Source organism: Quercus robur, chromosome 10, assembly GCF_932294415.1.
Source record: "Quercus robur chromosome 10, dhQueRobu3.1, whole genome shotgun sequence".
In the NCBI taxonomy this organism is placed as follows: Eukaryota; Viridiplantae; Streptophyta; class Magnoliopsida; order Fagales; family Fagaceae; genus Quercus; species Quercus robur.
This window is the reverse complement of record NC_065543.1, coordinates 6,881,190-6,900,059: the sequence shown is the minus strand read 5'-3', so window position 1 is coordinate 6,900,059 and position 18,870 is coordinate 6,881,190. Positions and strand designations below refer to the sequence as shown.

Here is an 18,870-nt window from a genome sequence, read left to right as displayed (position 1 = left end):
AGTGACTCAAGGAGGTTTGGCCTTCTCCCACCTTTTCTTTGCGGACGATCTTGTTCTTTTTGCGAAGGCTGACTGTAAAAACTATTTGGCGGTGAAGGACGTCCTGGACTGTTTTTGTAGTCTCTCTGGTCAAAAGGTGAGCCAAGACAAGTCTAGAGTGTATTTCTCCCCCAACGTATCAGGAGATAACGGGATGAGTTGTGTGAAATCCTTGGCTTCCAGTCTACCCCTTCTCTTGGGAAATATTTGGGGTTCCCCATCAAAATTGGTGCCACCCCTCAGGACTTTGGCTTCATTATTGACCATGTTCAAAGTCGTCTCTCTGGATGGAAAGCTAATCTCTTGTCATTTGTTGGTCGACTGGTTCTTACCCAAGCTGTCATTACCACCATCCCGAATTACGTCATGCAGTGTGTGGCCCTTCCCCTTAATATCCTTAATAGCATTGACAAGCTCAGTAGGAATTTTTTTTGGGGCTCTTCAGATAGGAAGAAGAAAATCCATTTGGTTAGCTGGAAGAAAATCACAAAGCCCAAAAGGGAAGGTGGTTTGGGCATTCAAGCAGCCAAAGCAAAAATCTCAGCCTTGTTAGCCAAACTGAATTGGAGTCTATACTCTGAGACTTCTTCACTTTGGGCAAGAGTTTTAATCCAAAAGTATAAAAACCCAAGAAGGAGATCTAATCCCTGTGCCAAGTTTCGGCCTTGTTCTGCCACCTGGGCAGCAGTTCGAAAAGGTGAAAATATTTTTAAACTAGGATCTAAATGGGTTGTGGGCAATAATAGTCATCTCTCTTTTTGGCACGATAAATGGATGGACAAGGGCCCTCTTCAAAGTTTGATTGCGGGTCCGCTCAACCGAGGAAAAGATGGCACTCTTCTCAAAGATGTGGTCAAATTTTCGGGCTGGGATTGGCAGAATTTTTCCTTCACATTCCCAAAGCAGATTGCATTGGAAATTAAAGCCACTCCAATATCCTTCTCTACCACTAGTTTTGATTGCATTTCCTGGTCTTCTTCCCCAAATGGGATTTTTGATCTCAAGGGTGCCTACACACTAACATCCATACAAGAGGGTGATAATATTTCCGAGATGATAGATGGGGAATGGGTTTGGAAGGTAACAACCATTCCTAAAATCCAATATTTTATTTGGCAATGCCTGCACCGTAGCATTCCTGTGAGAGAAGTTCTGCACACTAGAGGGATGGAGGTCCCACAAACTTGTCCAATTTGTAATGAGGGGCTTGAAACAATTCTTCATTGCCTCAGAGATTGCCATGAAGCCCAAGCACTTTGGAAGGCTTTTCCTCCCCCTCTAGCCGAAAGCACTTTCTATGGAACCAACCTTGTGGATTGGCTCAAGTTAAATTGCCGAACCAATAAGCTTCTTTCTCCCTCGAACTTCAGTTGGAGAATCCTATTCCCTTTTGGTCTTTGGGCCTTATGGTTGCGTAGGAACAAATTTCTTTTTCGAAATGCTGGTCTTCCTAGGAACTTGAAAGATGAGGTGATCTCTAGAGCCTTTGAATTCGCACACCTTGGCATCAGCACGAAGTTTACTCACTCTCAGACTAAAATCCAGGTAAGATGGTACTGCCCTCCCATGAATTGGCACAAGCTGAATTCTGATGGGTCGTCCCTTGGCAACCTCGGATTGGCTGGGGGAGGGGGTTTGATTAGAAATGTGATGGGTGATTAGGTTAAAGGGTATGCTAGAGTTGTGGGTTTTACAACCAATGTAGTAGCGGAATTATGGGCTCTAAGAGACGGTATCAAGCTTTGTATTGCGCTAAAAATCCCTGCTGTAGTTTTTGAGTTAGATGCACTACTTGTAGTAAACCTCTTGAAGAAACCCGACTGCCATCCTAGCGGTATTGGTGCTCTGATCAGCAGTTGTAAGGCTGGTTTGCAGGAGATTCCTATGGTTCAAGTTCAACATTGTTACCAGGAGGCTAATAAATGTGCTGATTCCCTAGCTAGGCGAGGAGCTTTGCTGCCTCAGGATTTTGTAACTTTTTTAGACCCTCCTACAGAGGTGTTGTTTTTGCTTAACTTATACACTACTAGGTTGTACTCGGAGCATTTTGTATCTGTTGCTTAGTTTTTAATTGAATTCCGTTTTCTACCCAAAAAAAAAAAAAAAAACCATTAAAATGATGCATTAACCGGACTTGAGATAGTAAAATGAGATATTTTTTACATATGGAATGCGAATGCTCTAATAGTGTTATGGTAAAGTTATGTGTCATTTTGAGCTTCCATCGTCTATAATAAACTGTTTTATTTCAAATTTTTTTCATTTTGAGCTAGATTGCTTCCTGAAATTAATGGCCTGTTTGGAAGTTTAAAAAAGGAGGGGGAGTAGAGTAGAGGGAGGGAGAGTAATTCAATTACCTTGTTTGGAAGTTTTTTAAGGAACGAAGGGGAAGGGTTTGGAGGGGTTTCAACCACCTCTAACCCCTCATTTTTAATTCTCCCAAATTAAAGAGATTTGGAGAAAGAGTAGAGTAGATAAATTATTGACCAAATGAATTCCATAATTTACCCTTTCTAAATTAACAAAATTACAAACTGATTATATAAATAATCTTTGTTTGTTTCCTAAGAAAATTTAACACTACAAATGACAATCTTCCCAGTGCTTTCCTACAAACCAAACACAATTTCTACTAAATTTGGTGCCTTTACAGTTTCTATCCAATATTTTCCAGCAACCAAACAGAAAAGAGAAACCCAAAACCGAATACTAAGAGGGAAGTGACGTTCCGACGTACGGTCATGTGACGAGCCAGCAGTACTTCCACAAGGTCTTCAAGGCATACACGAAGCTCTAGAAGTACCAGCAGGATCACCGGTCAGAGCTTGTTGACTCTGGTCTCCTCTGCTGGGAAATCGGCAAGATTGCTAGCTAGATCGGCCAGCTCTACTTCGGCCAGTATATGCGGACCGGCGAGGCCAGGTTTCTCATCGAGGCCTACGTGTTCTATGAGGCGACTCTCAATAGGCGCTACTTTGAAGGATCCAAAGGCTTCGGTAAAGATCTCGGGGTTAGGTTCAAGGAACTAAGGTTTTACGCTAGGTTCTTGCTCGTTTCGTTGATTTTGAACCAGACCAAGATGGTTAAGGGCTTCTTGTGGAACTCATGGTTTTGTTTGGGTTTTGAATTTTTGAATTTATTTTTATTTTTATTTTTATTATAATTTTTTTTGAGGTAATAAAAATTATTTTATAATAGTTAATAGTAGTTTTATACTTTTATTAGTGGTATTTGATGGAATAAGAATGTTGATTAAATAATTATTTAATATAACAAATTGATCATAGACCAATGTTACAAGTCCATTTTTCAAATAGGGGTAAATTTGTCTATTTAAATAATTTCCTCTCCTCTCCATCCTAATTTTTAAAACATCTAAACAAGCGGAAGGGCTAATTACTCCCTTTCCCCTTACTAATTTTAAAAACATTCAAATAAGGTGGAGGAGAACCATTCCCCTCTACTCTCCTCCCATTTACTCTACTTTACTTTTCTCCCTTTCTAAACTTCCAAACAGGCCATAAGTCCTCCCTACACAAGTTTGGTTGAAACTTTAGGTGGAGACACTATTTATTTATTTTTAGTTTATACTCGTCCAAAAAAATCTCATTCTAATACTCTATTCATATTCAGATGCTAATATAGTATTCTTGGCCAGGTTGAAGGATCTAGTCCTCTCCTACTTAGAAAATCATATATTATTTTCATCAATTTCAAGAGATAAAAATAATTAAACTCATACAAATGGTTTTTTTTTTTTTTTTTTTTTTTTTACGCCTTTCTATTTCTTTTTGAAAGGAAATCTTTGTTGGAAAGGGGTAGTAAAGCAGGACACTTTAAGATGCCTCTGTTTCTCCGACGCATGGCTCTTAAGATTACATACCAAGAAGAGAAGGATTTAAAATTTTTGGTAGGTGATGGTGAAGAGATAGAAGAACAACCGTCAGAGAAAGAATGGGAAGACGTGCGAAGGGTGTCTTTTTTTTTTTTTGAAAAAGCGAAGGGTGTCATTGATCAGTCAGATATTATGTAATCTACCTAATAAACCTGCGTGTAGTAAAATCTCAACATTACTACTTCAAAAAAACCCAAGCTTGACAAAAATTCCAGAATCATTCTTTGAATACATGTGTGACCCCCGAGTTCTGGATTTGTATGATACAAGGATCATATCACTGCCATCATCTATTTCCAACCTGATAAATCTAAGGGTGCTATATCTAAACAATTGTGGTGAATGAATGGAGTTGCCTTCTCAGCTAGAGAAACTAGAGTCTTGAAATCCTCGATCAACGCTACACAGGAATTCTCACCTTGCCTTAAGAGCTTGCGCAATTGACTGGTTTGAAGTGTCTGAGAGTTTCATTTAAGCAGAATTTTGTAACTTATGTTTGTATTATCTCCCTATGAATGGTATAATATATATATATATATATATATATATAAAAGAAACAGATTATTTTTTATCGAATGACAGTTATACCCTCGTTTGATGGGTCACAAAACATGCAACAAAATTCTCAAAAAACAAAAAAAAAAAAAAAAAAAAAAAAAAAAAAAAAAAAAAATTGGACTTGGAATGTTTGGTATACTAATAAGAGTGAGTCTGCCCAGTTTATTTACTTATTTATTTTTTGTCTCAGTTTTTTTGTTATAATTTTTTTTTTTACCTTTGTTGACAATAAATTTTTAGTTTATTGTCACATATTTAACATTAACAGTAAATTTTATTATACACTCGAACTCAATATACACTTTTTTTTTTAATTGTGTTTTACATGATTTCATAATATTAATTAAAATAGTTTTTATTAAAAACACAATTTTATTTCATATGACAAAATGTGTACGAATTATAATAAATTATATCTTTTAATAAAGAGAGAACCTTGGGTCAGGAGCTGGCGTAAAGAGCCTTCTTTACGCCACCAATGAATAAATGCCACCTCATATTTCTATTGAAAACCCAATACACTCCGGTGCACATAATTATAACTCAATTAAACTCAAAATGGCCAAAATGGCCAAATGGCCATAAAATCCTAACTATCTAGTTAGTAGTTCTAGTTACTAAACTATATTTTTTACTAGCATTTCGAGTCTAAGAGACTCGATTTAGGACCTATAAATCAAGTCTTTGAGACTCACGCGAGCCTGGGTCTCTGATCTCGATCTTCTCTCTCTTTTTGTTTCTGGTTTTCTTTTTCTTTTTTTTCTTTTTTTTCTCTCTGGGTTTTTCTCTAATGTTTTGGTGTTTCCTCTTATTTGTCTTTATTTATAAGGTTAGAAATCGAGTCTTAGAGACTTGATTTCCATGTGGTTCACGTGGAAAAATATGCCACATCGGATGCAATTAGAGCATGAAAATCGAGTATTTTAGACTCGAGATGCTAGTAAATAATATAGTTTGGTAACTAGAACTACTAATTATATAGTTAGGATTTTATGGCCATTTTGCCATTTTGGCCACTCAAAATCCTAAAACGTGTATCAGACCTGAAGAACTAAACAACTCCAACGTCTAAACCCATTTCACCTCCTCCTCTCCTCTCCTCACCTCACAATCTTATATTTGCTTCGTAGGCTATATACCAAGCAACATAAAGCAAATAAAACACCCACAACAGAAAACAGAAAAACCACATAATAGGAAAGAAAGACTCAAAATTTTCCTCTTCTATTCTAGATAGCACACTTATATAATACATTCATGTCAAAACAAGAACAAGTAGTCAATATATGACCAAGAATCGCTCAAAATCAAGAACCATATTGCCAAACCAGCATCGTAGGTAGAGAAACAAGCTAGCCCTGAAGTAAACAAAATGAACAATCACAAATTGATAACAAATATACACCCACATAAGAAATCAACGTTTAGAAGAGAAAAATCAATAACAAATCAATACCTAGATGAGAAAAAGACAAACCCATAATGTTAACAACAAGTATAGAGCCAAAATAATCAAAATAATGAAGACCCATTAAGTAAGAAACAGAGAAGAATCAAGAAAAAGGTGTAAACCTTGAACGACGAGGTGGAGTCTGGTGTGGCGGCGCCAGCTCCTTACTGATGTGTGCGGCAGTTTCAGCGGCGGGGTGGAGGTCCAGTAGTATAAGGAGAGGAGATGGAATGGGTTTAGGCGTTGGACCTGTTTAGTTCTTCAGGTCTGATACGTGTTTGAGATTGAATTATAATTGTGTGTATTGAAGTGTATTGGGTTTTCGGTAGAAATATGATGTGGCGTTTATTCATTGGTAGCGTAAAGAAGGCTCTTTACACGAGCTACTGACCGAAGGTTCTCTCTTTAATAAATAGTATTGCATATTTGCTACCGCAAATATTCTGTTCCAAGGTAAGAAATGAGCGGGGTAGGTGGACTGTAGGCTGTCATCCGTATTTGTCAAATAATTAGGAGACTTTTGTGTAAAAGTGCGAGGTGATCTGCAGCGCTAGTTGACTCAGAGTGTAAAGGTTTATCCCTTTCTATAACCAGGCTTTCAGACAGCTTTCAACCTTTGTATTAAAAGCAGTACCAAAGAGCTTCAAGGAAGAAGAAAGAAAGCCGAGCTAGACGCACAGGTACTACTTGAAAAGTTTGTTATCAATCAAATGCCATGCGTACATATTAACACAGATAGCATTTATATTTGTTGTGTTAATAATGAAATTTTTACTGGGAGTTGAATTTTGTAGGATTGTTACACACTAGTCATTTTGAGCTTCGAGATAACCAATAAATTGTTTCAGTTCAAGATTTTATCATTTTGAGATATTAATTCCAAAATTGCTTATGCAAGCACTGTAGTTGATCAAAACCAAAATTTCAGATAAAGTTGTCGACGATGTTAGTGGTTATAATTGTTTAACAACCCAGATAATAAAAGAAATGGTAAAGTAAATCTTTGACTCCAACATTATGTTTGTTTGATAGCTAACATAAAGTTTGAGGGAATTTTTTTTTTTTTTTTTTACTTTTCCATCTCATTTATATGTCTGTGTGTGTATGTTTGCTATCAATATGATCTGTAGACAATGAATTTTTACTCAATTTGGCTCTTTGGTCCTTTCGTTCAAATTCATTAATCTTCTTCTATTGAATGTCATATGACATGCATGCGATATTTTGAATCTTTGATGAAGGATCAAAATGTATTTTGCCAAAAGTAAAAAAGTAGAATTACACATAATCAAAATGCATGTACTCTTTATCTGCAATGACTCTTGGAACGAAATTAGAGGGTTATTAAAATCTAATTTGGTTTTGGATTTGTTATTGAGCTTTCACTTTAATATATTATATAGATAAATAGATGGATTTGAATTTTTTCCTCCTTCAAGTGGGTTGTTACAGCTTACCAATTTTGTTTAGTTACCTAAAATTAAAAAGATAGAAAAGAGAAGTTAACTCTAATAATGACTGATTTATTTGTTCTATCATCTATGATTAAGCTACAAAAGTAGTTGCCCTCTCTATTACACATAAAACCCCTGTTTTAAAGAAGCCAATAATTCTTATGTTTTCCCTCCTTCCAAAACCTTTGAGCCTTTTATCTTGGAGATAGTATACCACTCGACTAATAACCATACTCAAGCCAAAGAAGGTTAGTAAGAAGTTAACACCTCTGAGGAGTCTTTCTTTCTTTTTCTTTTTCCTTTTTTTTTCACCTTAAACTTATTTCTTGCTGGATAAATGTTGACTGTTCTAGACTCCCAAGTCCCAAGTGCATTTCAACTAGGCAATATCATCTGCTTCATCTCAAACACCAATAGAATTGTTGAATTAATGATGTCATAAACGTAGTGTTTATGACATAAAAGAGACACAAAAGACTTGTCAAATTAGAAAGGATAAGAAATTTAAAAATCAAACTGCTTTACTATGAAGTGTACCCTCTACAATCTACGAGAGTAGATTGTAGAGGGTATTTAAGACTGGGGGTCACTTATCATTCATATTTCATGTGTACAAACATGTGAACTTATCATTCATATTTCATGTGGTTCTTATGTGGCAGTTCTTAGGTCTGCCTTTAGTTCCCATAATTCACGTAAGTATATGGAACAAAAGGAAGGGAAAAAAATGGTGCTTTTCATCATTAGTACAATACCCCAATCCAACTTTCTGTGATATGGCATTAATTTTATTAAAAATTACTATCATTATAAAGCGAGACAGTCACCTGTCTTTAACAGTATTTGGTGCTTGGCTACAGCCGGTGTTAAATTTTATTGAGATTTTGTAATATCACTTGATATATTAAACAAAAAAGAAAATACACACTATCTTCAACAACACCAAATTTTCATTTCTCCTATCTTTAGTAGCAGGTGGTGCTTGATTTCTTACATTGTTTATCTTACAGCACAACAGAAAAGAAAATATTTCACACATAATCCTCAATTTTCTTTTTATACAATTTTTTCCAGGATGTGGGGGGCAGCAGCGACACAAGCACTTGGGAATATAGTGACACCGGCAGTACAAGTTGGGAATGGCATAGTAGGATGTTTGAGGAGTAAATATGATTATGTAAGAAATCTCAGTGAAAACATTGCCAAGCTTGAACGAGAAGAAAGATATCTCTCCAGTAAAGAGGCAGATATAATAACAATGTTGAACAGGAAAGACCAAGTGATGGAGAGGACACGTGAATGCACAACCTGGCTTGATGAGGTTCAGGAAATGAAAGACAAACTCCAACAACTAAGGAACAGGTACCAGAATATCAGCAGATGCTTCTGTGGAATTTGTCCAATTCATAATCTCCTAAAGCTTGGCAAAACTATAGTGAAAAAGACACAGGAGATAATTGCTCTAAAGAGTCGAGCAGACCAAATAAATATAATGATTGAAAGGGAACCAATGCCACCGGTCCCAATAATAAGGAAGCATACTGAGAAGATAGATAATGTGCCATCACTAAATGAGCACGTCGAAAGACTACTAAAGCTGCTGAAAGACGATAATTTGAAGAGAGTTGGTGTATGGGGGCTACCAGGAGTGGGCAAAACAACGGTAATGGAAAACCTGAACAACAAAGTCCGAGATACTCAACTGTTTGACAATGTCTTTTGGGTAACTCTTTCAAAAGGGGGGAGTGTGAGAAAGATACAACTAATAATTTTAGAGCAGCTAAAACTGGAGGTGAAAGGGATTCATGACAGTAATCGAATAGCAGACCTGATATCTGAAGTGTTGGTTAACAAGAGATATCTGTTGCTTCTTGATGAGGTTTTCGTAGAGATTAATCTGAAAGAAGTTGGCATTCATGATGACCATGAACATGGAGCAGTGGTATTTGCATATAGAGATAGAGATTTTTGTCGTTTAATGGATGATCATATTAAGATTGAAAGATTATCCAATGATGATGCAAAAAACTTGTTCCAAAAAATAGTGGGAGATATCATAGATCGACCGAGCTACAAGAAAATTGCAGACAGATTACTCAAGGAGTGCGGTGGGATGCCTCAAGTGATCAAGTTAATAGCAGATAGCTTGAGAAATGAGGATGATCCAGCTGTGTGGCGGCATCTATTATCTGATATGCAATCACCAGGCACGGAACCAGTGCAAGAAATGCAAGAACTTTACAAGGCATTTAAACTTATTTATGACAAGTTACCTGTGGATAAGAAGCCTTGCCTACTGTATTGGGCATTGTTCCCCCCAGACTATGAAGTTTACCAGGAGTACCTAATTGAGTGCTGGAAAGCTGAACAATTTATTGTTGAAGTTAGAAAGCTTGGAGATGCCCGTGACAAAGGACATGCTATAATAAGGGAATTTGAAAAGAAATCTTTGTTAGAAAGGGGTAGCAAAGCAGGACACTTTAAGATGCCCCTATTTCTCCGACGCATGGCTCTAAAGATTACATACCAGGAAGAGAAGGATTCAAAGTTCTTGTTAATTGATGGTGAAGAGATAGAAGAACAGCTGTCAGAGGAAGAATGGGAAGACGTGCAAAGGGTCTCATTGATTGGCCAAAAATTATGTAATCTACCCAATAGGCCTACTTGTAGTAAAATCTCAACATTACTACTACAAAAAAATCCAAGCTTGACTAAAATTCCGGAATCATTCTTTGAATGCATGTGTGGCCTTAAAGTTCTAGATTTGTATGATACAAGGATCATATCACTGCCATCATCTATTTCCAACTTGATAAACCTAAGGGTGATGTATTTGAACAATTGTGGCGAATTAGTGGAGCTGCCTCCTCAGGTAGAGAAACTAAAGAGTCTTGAAATCCTTGATCTACGCAGCACAGGAATTCTCACCTTACCTGAAGAGCTTGCACAATTGACTGGTTTGAAGTGTCTAAGAGTTTCATTTAAGCAGAATTTTAGTTGTCCCAACCACATCAATGGCCAACCAAAAGAGCTGATTCCTTCTAATGTAATTGCAAGTCTTTCTTCATTACAAGAGTTGAGTATTGATGTGGACTTCAAAAACCAAAGTTGGAACCAGATTGTAGATAGAGTTGCTGAGGAAGTTGCTAGTTTGAAGGCATTGACAAGTCTTTGTTTCTACTTTCCAAGACTCAGTTGCTTTGAAACTTTCATTGAGAACTGCATATCATGGAAAAGAAATAGCATGGGGTGGGAAGGTAATGGCTTTAGATCATTCAGAATCCTAGTTGGCAATCACAAGGCAGACACTTTTCTTGGATTTGATTTTTTTGGATACACAGCTGAAAGGCATTTAAGATTTTCTGCTGGAGAAGAAGATATTCCTTTTGCACTTTCAAAGATACTGAATAAAGCTCTAAGTTTTGAACTTATTGGTCATCATCGTGCTAAGAACTTATCAGTATTTGGTACTGAATATTTGAAAGAGGTGGAAGCTTGTACAATTGAAGAATGCAATGAAATAGAAAGCATCATTGATGGTACCATAGCAACTGGTGTCTTGTTCGAATTCTTGCAAAAGCTACACCTAATCAACCTCCCAAAACTGGTCAGTATATGCAGAGGCTCAATTGACTCAATGAGCCTCACTAAACTCACGACTTTGACACTGAAAAAGTGTCCAAAGCTAAAATGCCTTTTACCAGGAGATATGATTCAGTTACTCTGTCACTTGCAAGATTTGCAAGTTGAGGAATGTTTTGAGATTAATAAGATCATTGAAGATGGAGGCATAGTTCAATCTGAATCCCTTCCCAGATTGAAGAACATGGAACTCTACAACCTACCAAAATTGTTAAGTGTATGTGAGGATAACTCCTTTGAATGGCCCTCTTTGGAGATTGTGAAGATCAAGACGTGCTCGGAGCTAAAAGATTTACCATTCAGTGTAGAAAATGCACCTAGATTGAGAGTGATTGAATGCACAACAAACTGGTGGAACAAACTAAATGACTCTACAAAGGATCGCCTCAAAGACCTTCACAGCATTACCTGAGAAACCCTTAATGGACCTGGAGGCAGAGACCACAAGTGGAAATCTCTCCTCTCTCGGATCAAGAGGTTTCTGTTCTGAACTACTTTGCAGTCATAGTTTTAACTTGGACTTTATCTTTCAGCTAGTATCATCAAAAGCATGACTTATCTTTAAGCTAGTATCACAAGAGTCATATATTATATGATTTTTGTATATAAATTGTTATTGCACTTTTTGGTTTTCAGTTGGAGCTTGTGGCATTGTATACTTGACTTGCTTTGTGAGGAAGATTTAACATGGAATATTCTTATGAAAGCCTAATGTTAGTTTGTGGTAGTTTGAATCAGTATTTTTCTTTTTCAATTTTGATTATACTCCTTTTGGATTAGGTTGTTTTGTGCGGCTTGGTAACCTATCCTTGCCCAATCTAGACATGTACTGGGAATTTTTTTTTTTTTTTTGGATTAGAATTTTCAATCCTTTTACCTCAGCACTTGAATTTTGGAGGCATTATGTATATACGTGTCTATATATATATATATATATATATATATATATTGTGTGTGCAAGTTACGGTGGTCCAGTGACCACCCTAATATAAATGTGGAGCTGCCTCTGGATTTATTGATAACAAAGTTTGGAAATATGAGTCCCGTTTTGTCCTTTTGAAGAGCAAAACTGAGAAAAACCCTAATTCTACCAGAAAATGCAAACCAACGTCACAAAACTCACTCAAAATGTGACTATTATTGTGCAAGGTTTGCTGCTAGAAAATGTAAATACCAATACCTTATTAACATGAGTGCGCTATAATGATTAATACAAAGATACTGGAAAATGCAAAAGGTAATGTATATAATATGTCAAAGTTAAGCATAATATTTATTGTTGCTACATTTCTATTGAATCATATCAGCGACCATGCCATCATTTTCTTTCAATCATTTATTCAAAAATATGTATATAAATATAATGTGTGCAATAATGCATTATGCTTTTACTCATTCTCAATAACTTATCAAACATGATATGATGACCATTGCTTTTCATTGTCATGACTTTACACATTCTTGAACCTAAATGTAACTTATAATAGAAAATAAATGAAACACATTCTTGAACTTAAATGTAACTTAAAATAAAAAATAAATGAAATATAAATACCTTAGGTGGAGACACCACTTATCTATTTTTAGTTTATACTCACAAAAAAAAAAAAAAAAAAATCACAATCATCATTGTATTCATATCCGTATGCTAATGTAGTATTCAAGGCTAGGTTGAAGGGTTCAGTTCCACTAGTAGAGAACCATATGTTATTTTCATCAAATTCATAAGATAGCGACAACAACGCTTTTAACAAAGGCTTTTTTTCATTCTCAAAAAAAAAACAAAGGTTTTTTTTTTTCCCTTTTTTTTGTATAAAATATTACATATTAGTGGTTTTCTTGATATGTTTTTTTTTTTGGTGGTATACCAATTTTTTCAGTTTCTCTACACAATACTAAATTCAAATTGAATTTAACTTTCAACAGGCTCATAGAATCACAGACGCATGCATAGTAATTTAGTTAAAAATATTAATGTGATAACAAATATGATTGATGTTAATTCAATAACAAACTACTTCCATCACACTGTAATACATTACTTATCACAAATTATAGTTTTATATCACTTTATTATTATAATAATTATTAATTTTTTTTATTTATATTTACTAATTATGGTTCGGGATTAAGTTCTTTTCAGTCCAATTTGGTTCATTGCCATCCTATTTGATTCATTTTAGTCCACTTCAGTCCAATTCGGTCCACTTTGGTCCATTTTGGTCAACTTTAGTTCATTTCAATCAAATTCAATCCACTTTGATGTACTCACTTAAGAATGAGAAAAGACAGTTTTGGGTTAAGAATACTATCAATTATTTGAATTATATAATAATTTTTTATTATCAAGCTAATCTCCTTAAGAGAATGAGGAATTTGAATAATAAATTTGAAACTTAAAATTTTTAGTTAACCAAAAGAAATTAGGAAAATATTAGTTAGAAGAATATGGACCACTTCAAAAAAGAATAATATCAATAGAAAAAAACCAAAAATTATAAAATTATATATATTTTAAAAATAGAGAGAGAGAGAGAGAGAGAGAGAGAGAGAGAGAGAGAGAGAGAGATAAATTAGGGTTTGTAGTGCATGCTGCAGGTTTGGTGTTCTAGACTTCTTTGTAGATCTTACTTTTTTTTAATATATAAATAAATTCTTATTCATAAAAAAATTACTTTTTGAAACTGTTTATTTTTTAGAGAGAACAAATTAATTACAATAAAATTTAGAAAATAAATTATACATTATACCATATCTCAAAATAATTATATATTTCCATGCATCGTGTGGGTTGCGACTGGTAATGATAATAAATGATGTCAGCAAGTGCATACGAGGCTAAATCATTATTTTTTTGGGTAAATTACATTGTAAACCTTGGAGCTTTGGTTAAGTTTCATATAAACGTTAAACATTCAACACGTTTCATTTAAACTTCAAAATTTGTGATAGGTTTACTAGTGTTTATGACAAAAGGTTTAATTGTCATTTAAACTGCATGTCACATGAGTTTCTGACAATATTTTTAGATGATCAAGATACTCTGATTCAATTGGTGGTGGCTGAAATTCAGCCCTGCCAAGAGCTATGAATATCCTATGTTGGAACTGTCGTGGGTTTGGGAACCCATAGACAGATCAAGAGCTTGGAGATTTGATTCGAGCACAAGATCCTTTAGTCGTGTTCTTAGCTGAAACATGGCTTGACAAAGCTAGGCTAGAGGAAATTAAGGTCCAATATAAATTTGAAGGATTGATCGAAGTCTCAAGAGTAAGCAGAAGGGGCGGAGTGGCTGTATTTTGGAAGGAGGGGTGTGATTTTTCCATTGATACATATTCCTCCAACCATATTGATGCCATAGTGAATAAGGGGAAAGAAGATGAGATGAGGTTTACAAGATTTTATGGTGAGCCAAACATAAACAATCGCCATGAATCTTGGGCAAAACTGAGAAGATTAAAGAGCAAGTTCACGATCCCATCGTTGTGTGTAGGAGATTTTAATGAAATTGCAAAAGCAAAGGAAAAATTGGGAGGAAGGTTGGAAGCTTTTAGAGATGTTCTTGACAAATGTGGCTTTAAAGATTTAGGTTTTATGGGAGGTATATATACTTGGTGTAGGGGACTAAGGGGGGACAACACAATATGGGAGAGGCTAGATTGAGCCGTTGCCACCACGGATTGGATTGAACTCTTTACTGCAACCAAGGTTTTGCACCTAGAATGTGGATCCTCGAATCATAAAGCTATAATCATTCTACCAAAAGGTATTCAAAACAAACGTTGGAAACCTTGGAGTTTCAAACAAATGTGGTTGGAAGATGCAAGTTGCAGTGAAGTTGTTGATTTAGCTTGGAGGTGAAATTTTCCAGGTAGCCCGATTGATCAAGTGGAAGGGAAAATACAAGAGTGCTAGGCAAAGCTTAACCAGTGGAGCCGGGTTTCTTTTGGGAACATTACTTGAACCTTGAAAGAAAAAAAAGAGTAACTTAGGCGAGTTAAGGAGATGGCAATCAGAGGTGGATCAATAGACACAATCAACTAGTTTAAATATGAGATAAATGGATTATTGATCAAGGAGGAAAAGATGTGGAAACAAGGATCAAGGGCTTTGTGGCTACAAGAAGGTGACCAAAACACAAAATTTTTTTCACAACTGTGAAGAATGATGCAAGTGTGGTGTGCTCCAATGAAGAAGAGATTTCAAACATTCTAATCACCTACTCTTAGAATCTATTCAACTCGGCATCCCCATCAAAATTGGATGAAGTCCTAGCAGCAATCCCTACGATGATTATTGATGACCAAAATGCCTTGCTAACTGCTGAGTTTGTTAAAGCAGAGGTGGATTAAGCCTTGAAGCAAATGGAACCATTAAAAGCACTAGGACCTAATGGATTACCTCCTTTTTTTTTTTTTCCAAAAATTCTGGTCAACCATTGGAAAGGATGTCTCACATGCAGTCTTAAATTGCTTAAATTCAGGTTCTATCCCCTTCTCCATAAATCGTACTTTTATTACTCTCATCCACAAGTTAAAAGTCCATCTCTAAAGTTCTTGCTAACAGGCTCAAAAAAGTTTTGCCTAATCTTATCTCTGAGTCACAAAGTGCATTTCAATCAAACAAAGCTATTTCAGATAATATCTTGGTGGTTTTCGAATAGAAATAAAAGAAAGCAGACTTCATGACTCTAAAGCTAGATATGAGCAAGGCATATAATAGAGTGGAATGACGATTTTTGATTGAGATTATGAGAGAAGGGTTTTCGTGAAACCAGGTTTGACCCTCATCTTGGAATGCATCAGTACTGTTTCCTATTCAATCTTGGTAAATGGAGAGCCGAAAGGTGAAATTCTCCCTACGAGGGGAATTCGTTAAGGGGACCCACTTTCACCATATCTTTTCTTATTGTGCTCGGAAGGGTTGAATAGAATGATTCAAAGACAGCAAGGGAAAATCTAATTTGGGGTTACTCCCTATGTAAGGTTAGACCACAAATTACTTACCTATTTTTTGCAAATGATAGCTTATTATTCTGCCGAGCAAGGATGGAAGATTTGCAAGCCATTCACGCATCTTAACGGTGTATGAGCAAGCATCTGGTCAACAAATAAACAAAGAGAAGATGACTCTATTCTTTAGCAAAGTTGTGGCCAAAGAGAAGAAAGGAGAAATTCTAAACTTCCTAGGTGTTTTGGAGATCAAAGAGTATGAAAAGTACCTTGGCTTGCCAACAGTCGTGGGGAGAAACAAAAAGGCGAACCTAAATTACATCAAGGAGAGGGTGTGGACAAAATTGCAGGGCTGGAAAGAGAAGCTCCTATCTCAAGCAAGAAAAGAGGTATTGCTAAAGGCCGTGGTCCAAGCTATTCCAACATTCGCAATGAGTTGTTTCACATTGTTGGTTGGTCTATGCAACGATATTGAAATGCAAATAAGAAAATTTTGGTGGAGCGAGCATAGTGGCCAAAGAAAAATCCATTGGAAGAGTTGGGAAACATTATGTAAACTAAAATCAGAGGGAGGGATGGGCTTAAAGGATTTGGTTAGATTCAATGAGGCCATGTTGGTGAGGCAGGTGTTGAGGCTGTAAACAGAAAAAACATCATTGTTCTACAAAGTGTCCTATGCATGACAAAGCATACTTTAAGCAAGGCGTGTCATAGAAAATGGGATGTTGTGGAGAATTGGAGATGGCACACAAATTCAAGTCTTTTATGATAAGTGGATTCCCGGTTTTATTCCCAACAAAGGCAGTACCTCAAACTCTAGCACATACGGACGACTTAACTGTATCTTCCCTCATTGATCAGGTCACAAAGGAATGGAGTAGGCAACTGATTGATCAATCAATTGCTCCTTTTATTGCTCAAAATATAAAGGCAATCCCATTATGCAGAACAATGCAGGAAGATTGTCTAGTATGGCCTTGAAATAGGGATGGAAACTACTTGGTCAAGACTGGATATCAACTATTGGGCGATCTGGAAACCAAGGAGGCAGCCTCGGGTTCAAGCAGAGCAGACCAGAGAAGTTTTGGAATGGAATTTGGAAGCTACATATTCCAAATAAAATCAAAATTTTTTGTTGGTGAGCCTGCACTGATTCCCTTCCAACTTTGGTGAATCTGCATCGGCGAAAATTAATGTTCCCTCTATGCAACAACTGTGGGAAGGCAGATGAAACTACTCTTCATGCTCTCTGGGATTGCAAAAAAATTCATTGCAGCTAGGGTCTCGGTTTTAACAAGTTACATTGCCTGCATCATCGACTCGGTTCTTTTTAGGACTTGATAACTCTGGTAAGGAAATATGAGGAAAATGTGGAGTTGTTCATGGTCTTGGCATGGTTCATATGGTGCAAAAGAAATAAATGCGCCATTTCAATGAGCCAAGCCTACCTCTAGATAATCTCCTCGATGCAGCAAAAGTTTCTCTAGCAGAATTTGAATCAAATCTCAATATCAGACCCGAGAAACCAAAGACAGTGGTTCAACATTGGAAACCACCAATGCAAGACACCTATAAAGTGAACTATGATGACGCGTGCTTTACGAAGACAGATGAAGCTGGAATAGGAGTTGTTGTGAGGAATGAACTGGGCCAGGTTATGACTTCCTTAACTAAAAAAATTCCTATGCCATTGAGTGTGGAAGTCCTTAAAGCGAAGGCAGTAAGGAGGGCAATGATCATCACTACAGAGTGGGGTTTTCATCGGGCAATTTTTGAAGGTGATTCGGAGTTAGTTGTCAAGGCTTTATTTGGAGATAGTTCACACCATTCTTGTATTGGTCATATTGCTAAAGACTGTAAGTCTATAATGAGTTTTTTCCAAACCTGTTCTTTCTCTCATGTTAGGCAGCAGAGCAATAGGGTTGCTCATACTTTAGCTAAGAGGGCTAGGAAGTCTTTTCCCCTATCTGTGTGGATGAAATCTGTTCCACCAGACATCTCTTACATAATTTATGTTGATGTAACACCCTAAGTTTTTTTTTTTTTTTTTTTTTTTTTTTTTTTTTTTTTTTCTCAATAAAATCTGAACGGTATTTCTTTCTTTAAAAAAAAGGTTGTTGTTAGGTTATAGATTGACCCTGGTTAATTAATTCAATTACCCAAGTTGATTAATTAACTTGGGTAATTGAGTTAATTAGGTCAAATTACATGCAAATCGTGGAGATACACACAAATCACCAATTAAACTACAGAAAATAAATTGACATGGTGATTTGTTGACTAATCGGGAAAATCTCTCACAAGACAAAAACCCCATCAGTTGATTTTCAGGTTACCACTTCCAAGAATCACTAATTAAGAATCAAACGGTTACAGCACGTGGACTATAAGAAAGTACCAACCTACTATTGAATTTTCACTTTAATCCCCAATTGGACTTAATCTTGTAAAGACTTCTTCCTTTGCACGGATCCCAGTATGTGTCTGACTTCCAAATAACTAATGTTTGTTGTTGGATGCAAAATTCTTCACTTCAAAGCACGTTGAAGATTTGAAAGCACTTGGTTACAAAACCCTAAGGCATACAACAATGCAGTAACTTCACTAAGAATATATGAGTTCTCTAATTTAAGTATTTGTGTCTAGGAGTTTAGTGAATGAAACCCTAGCAATCCAAGTCATCATGGGCCAAAATTCTAAACTGGGAATTCTGAATTTGCATAGCTCAATAGATCAAGAGGTATCGAGCTTGTGTCAAGAATTTTTCATCAAGCCTTGATAGAGGCTAGTATAAGGTTTTCAGATCCGGACCATTCATTGAACCGTAAAAGGGAGAGGTTCAAGATTTTTGAGGTCGAACCAAGGTCGAACCGGGGTCGA

General features: G+C 36.2%; 2 protein-coding genes across 2 annotated transcripts; both read left to right on the top strand.

Moving 5' to 3' along the window:
* The first annotated feature begins 6,391 nt into the window (after positions 1 to 6,391).
* Positions 6,392 to 11,792, top strand: LOC126702592 (disease resistance protein At4g27190-like). The gene is made up of 2 exons (XM_050401334.1): positions 6,392 to 6,622; positions 8,471 to 11,792. Exon 2 carries the CDS (start codon positions 8,472 to 8,474, stop codon positions 11,448 to 11,450), a length of 2,979 nt encoding a protein of 992 aa, XP_050257291.1. The 5' UTR covers positions 6,392 to 6,622; position 8,471; the 3' UTR covers positions 11,451 to 11,792.
* Positions 11,793 to 17,410: 5,618 nt separating this feature from the next.
* LOC126703786 (uncharacterized) lies at positions 17,411 to 18,022 on the top strand. The gene has a single exon (XM_050402857.1). The coding sequence runs from the start codon at positions 17,411 to 17,413 to the stop codon at positions 18,020 to 18,022; it is 612 nt and encodes a 203-aa protein (XP_050258814.1).
* The last annotated feature ends 848 nt before the right edge of the window (positions 18,023 to 18,870 follow it).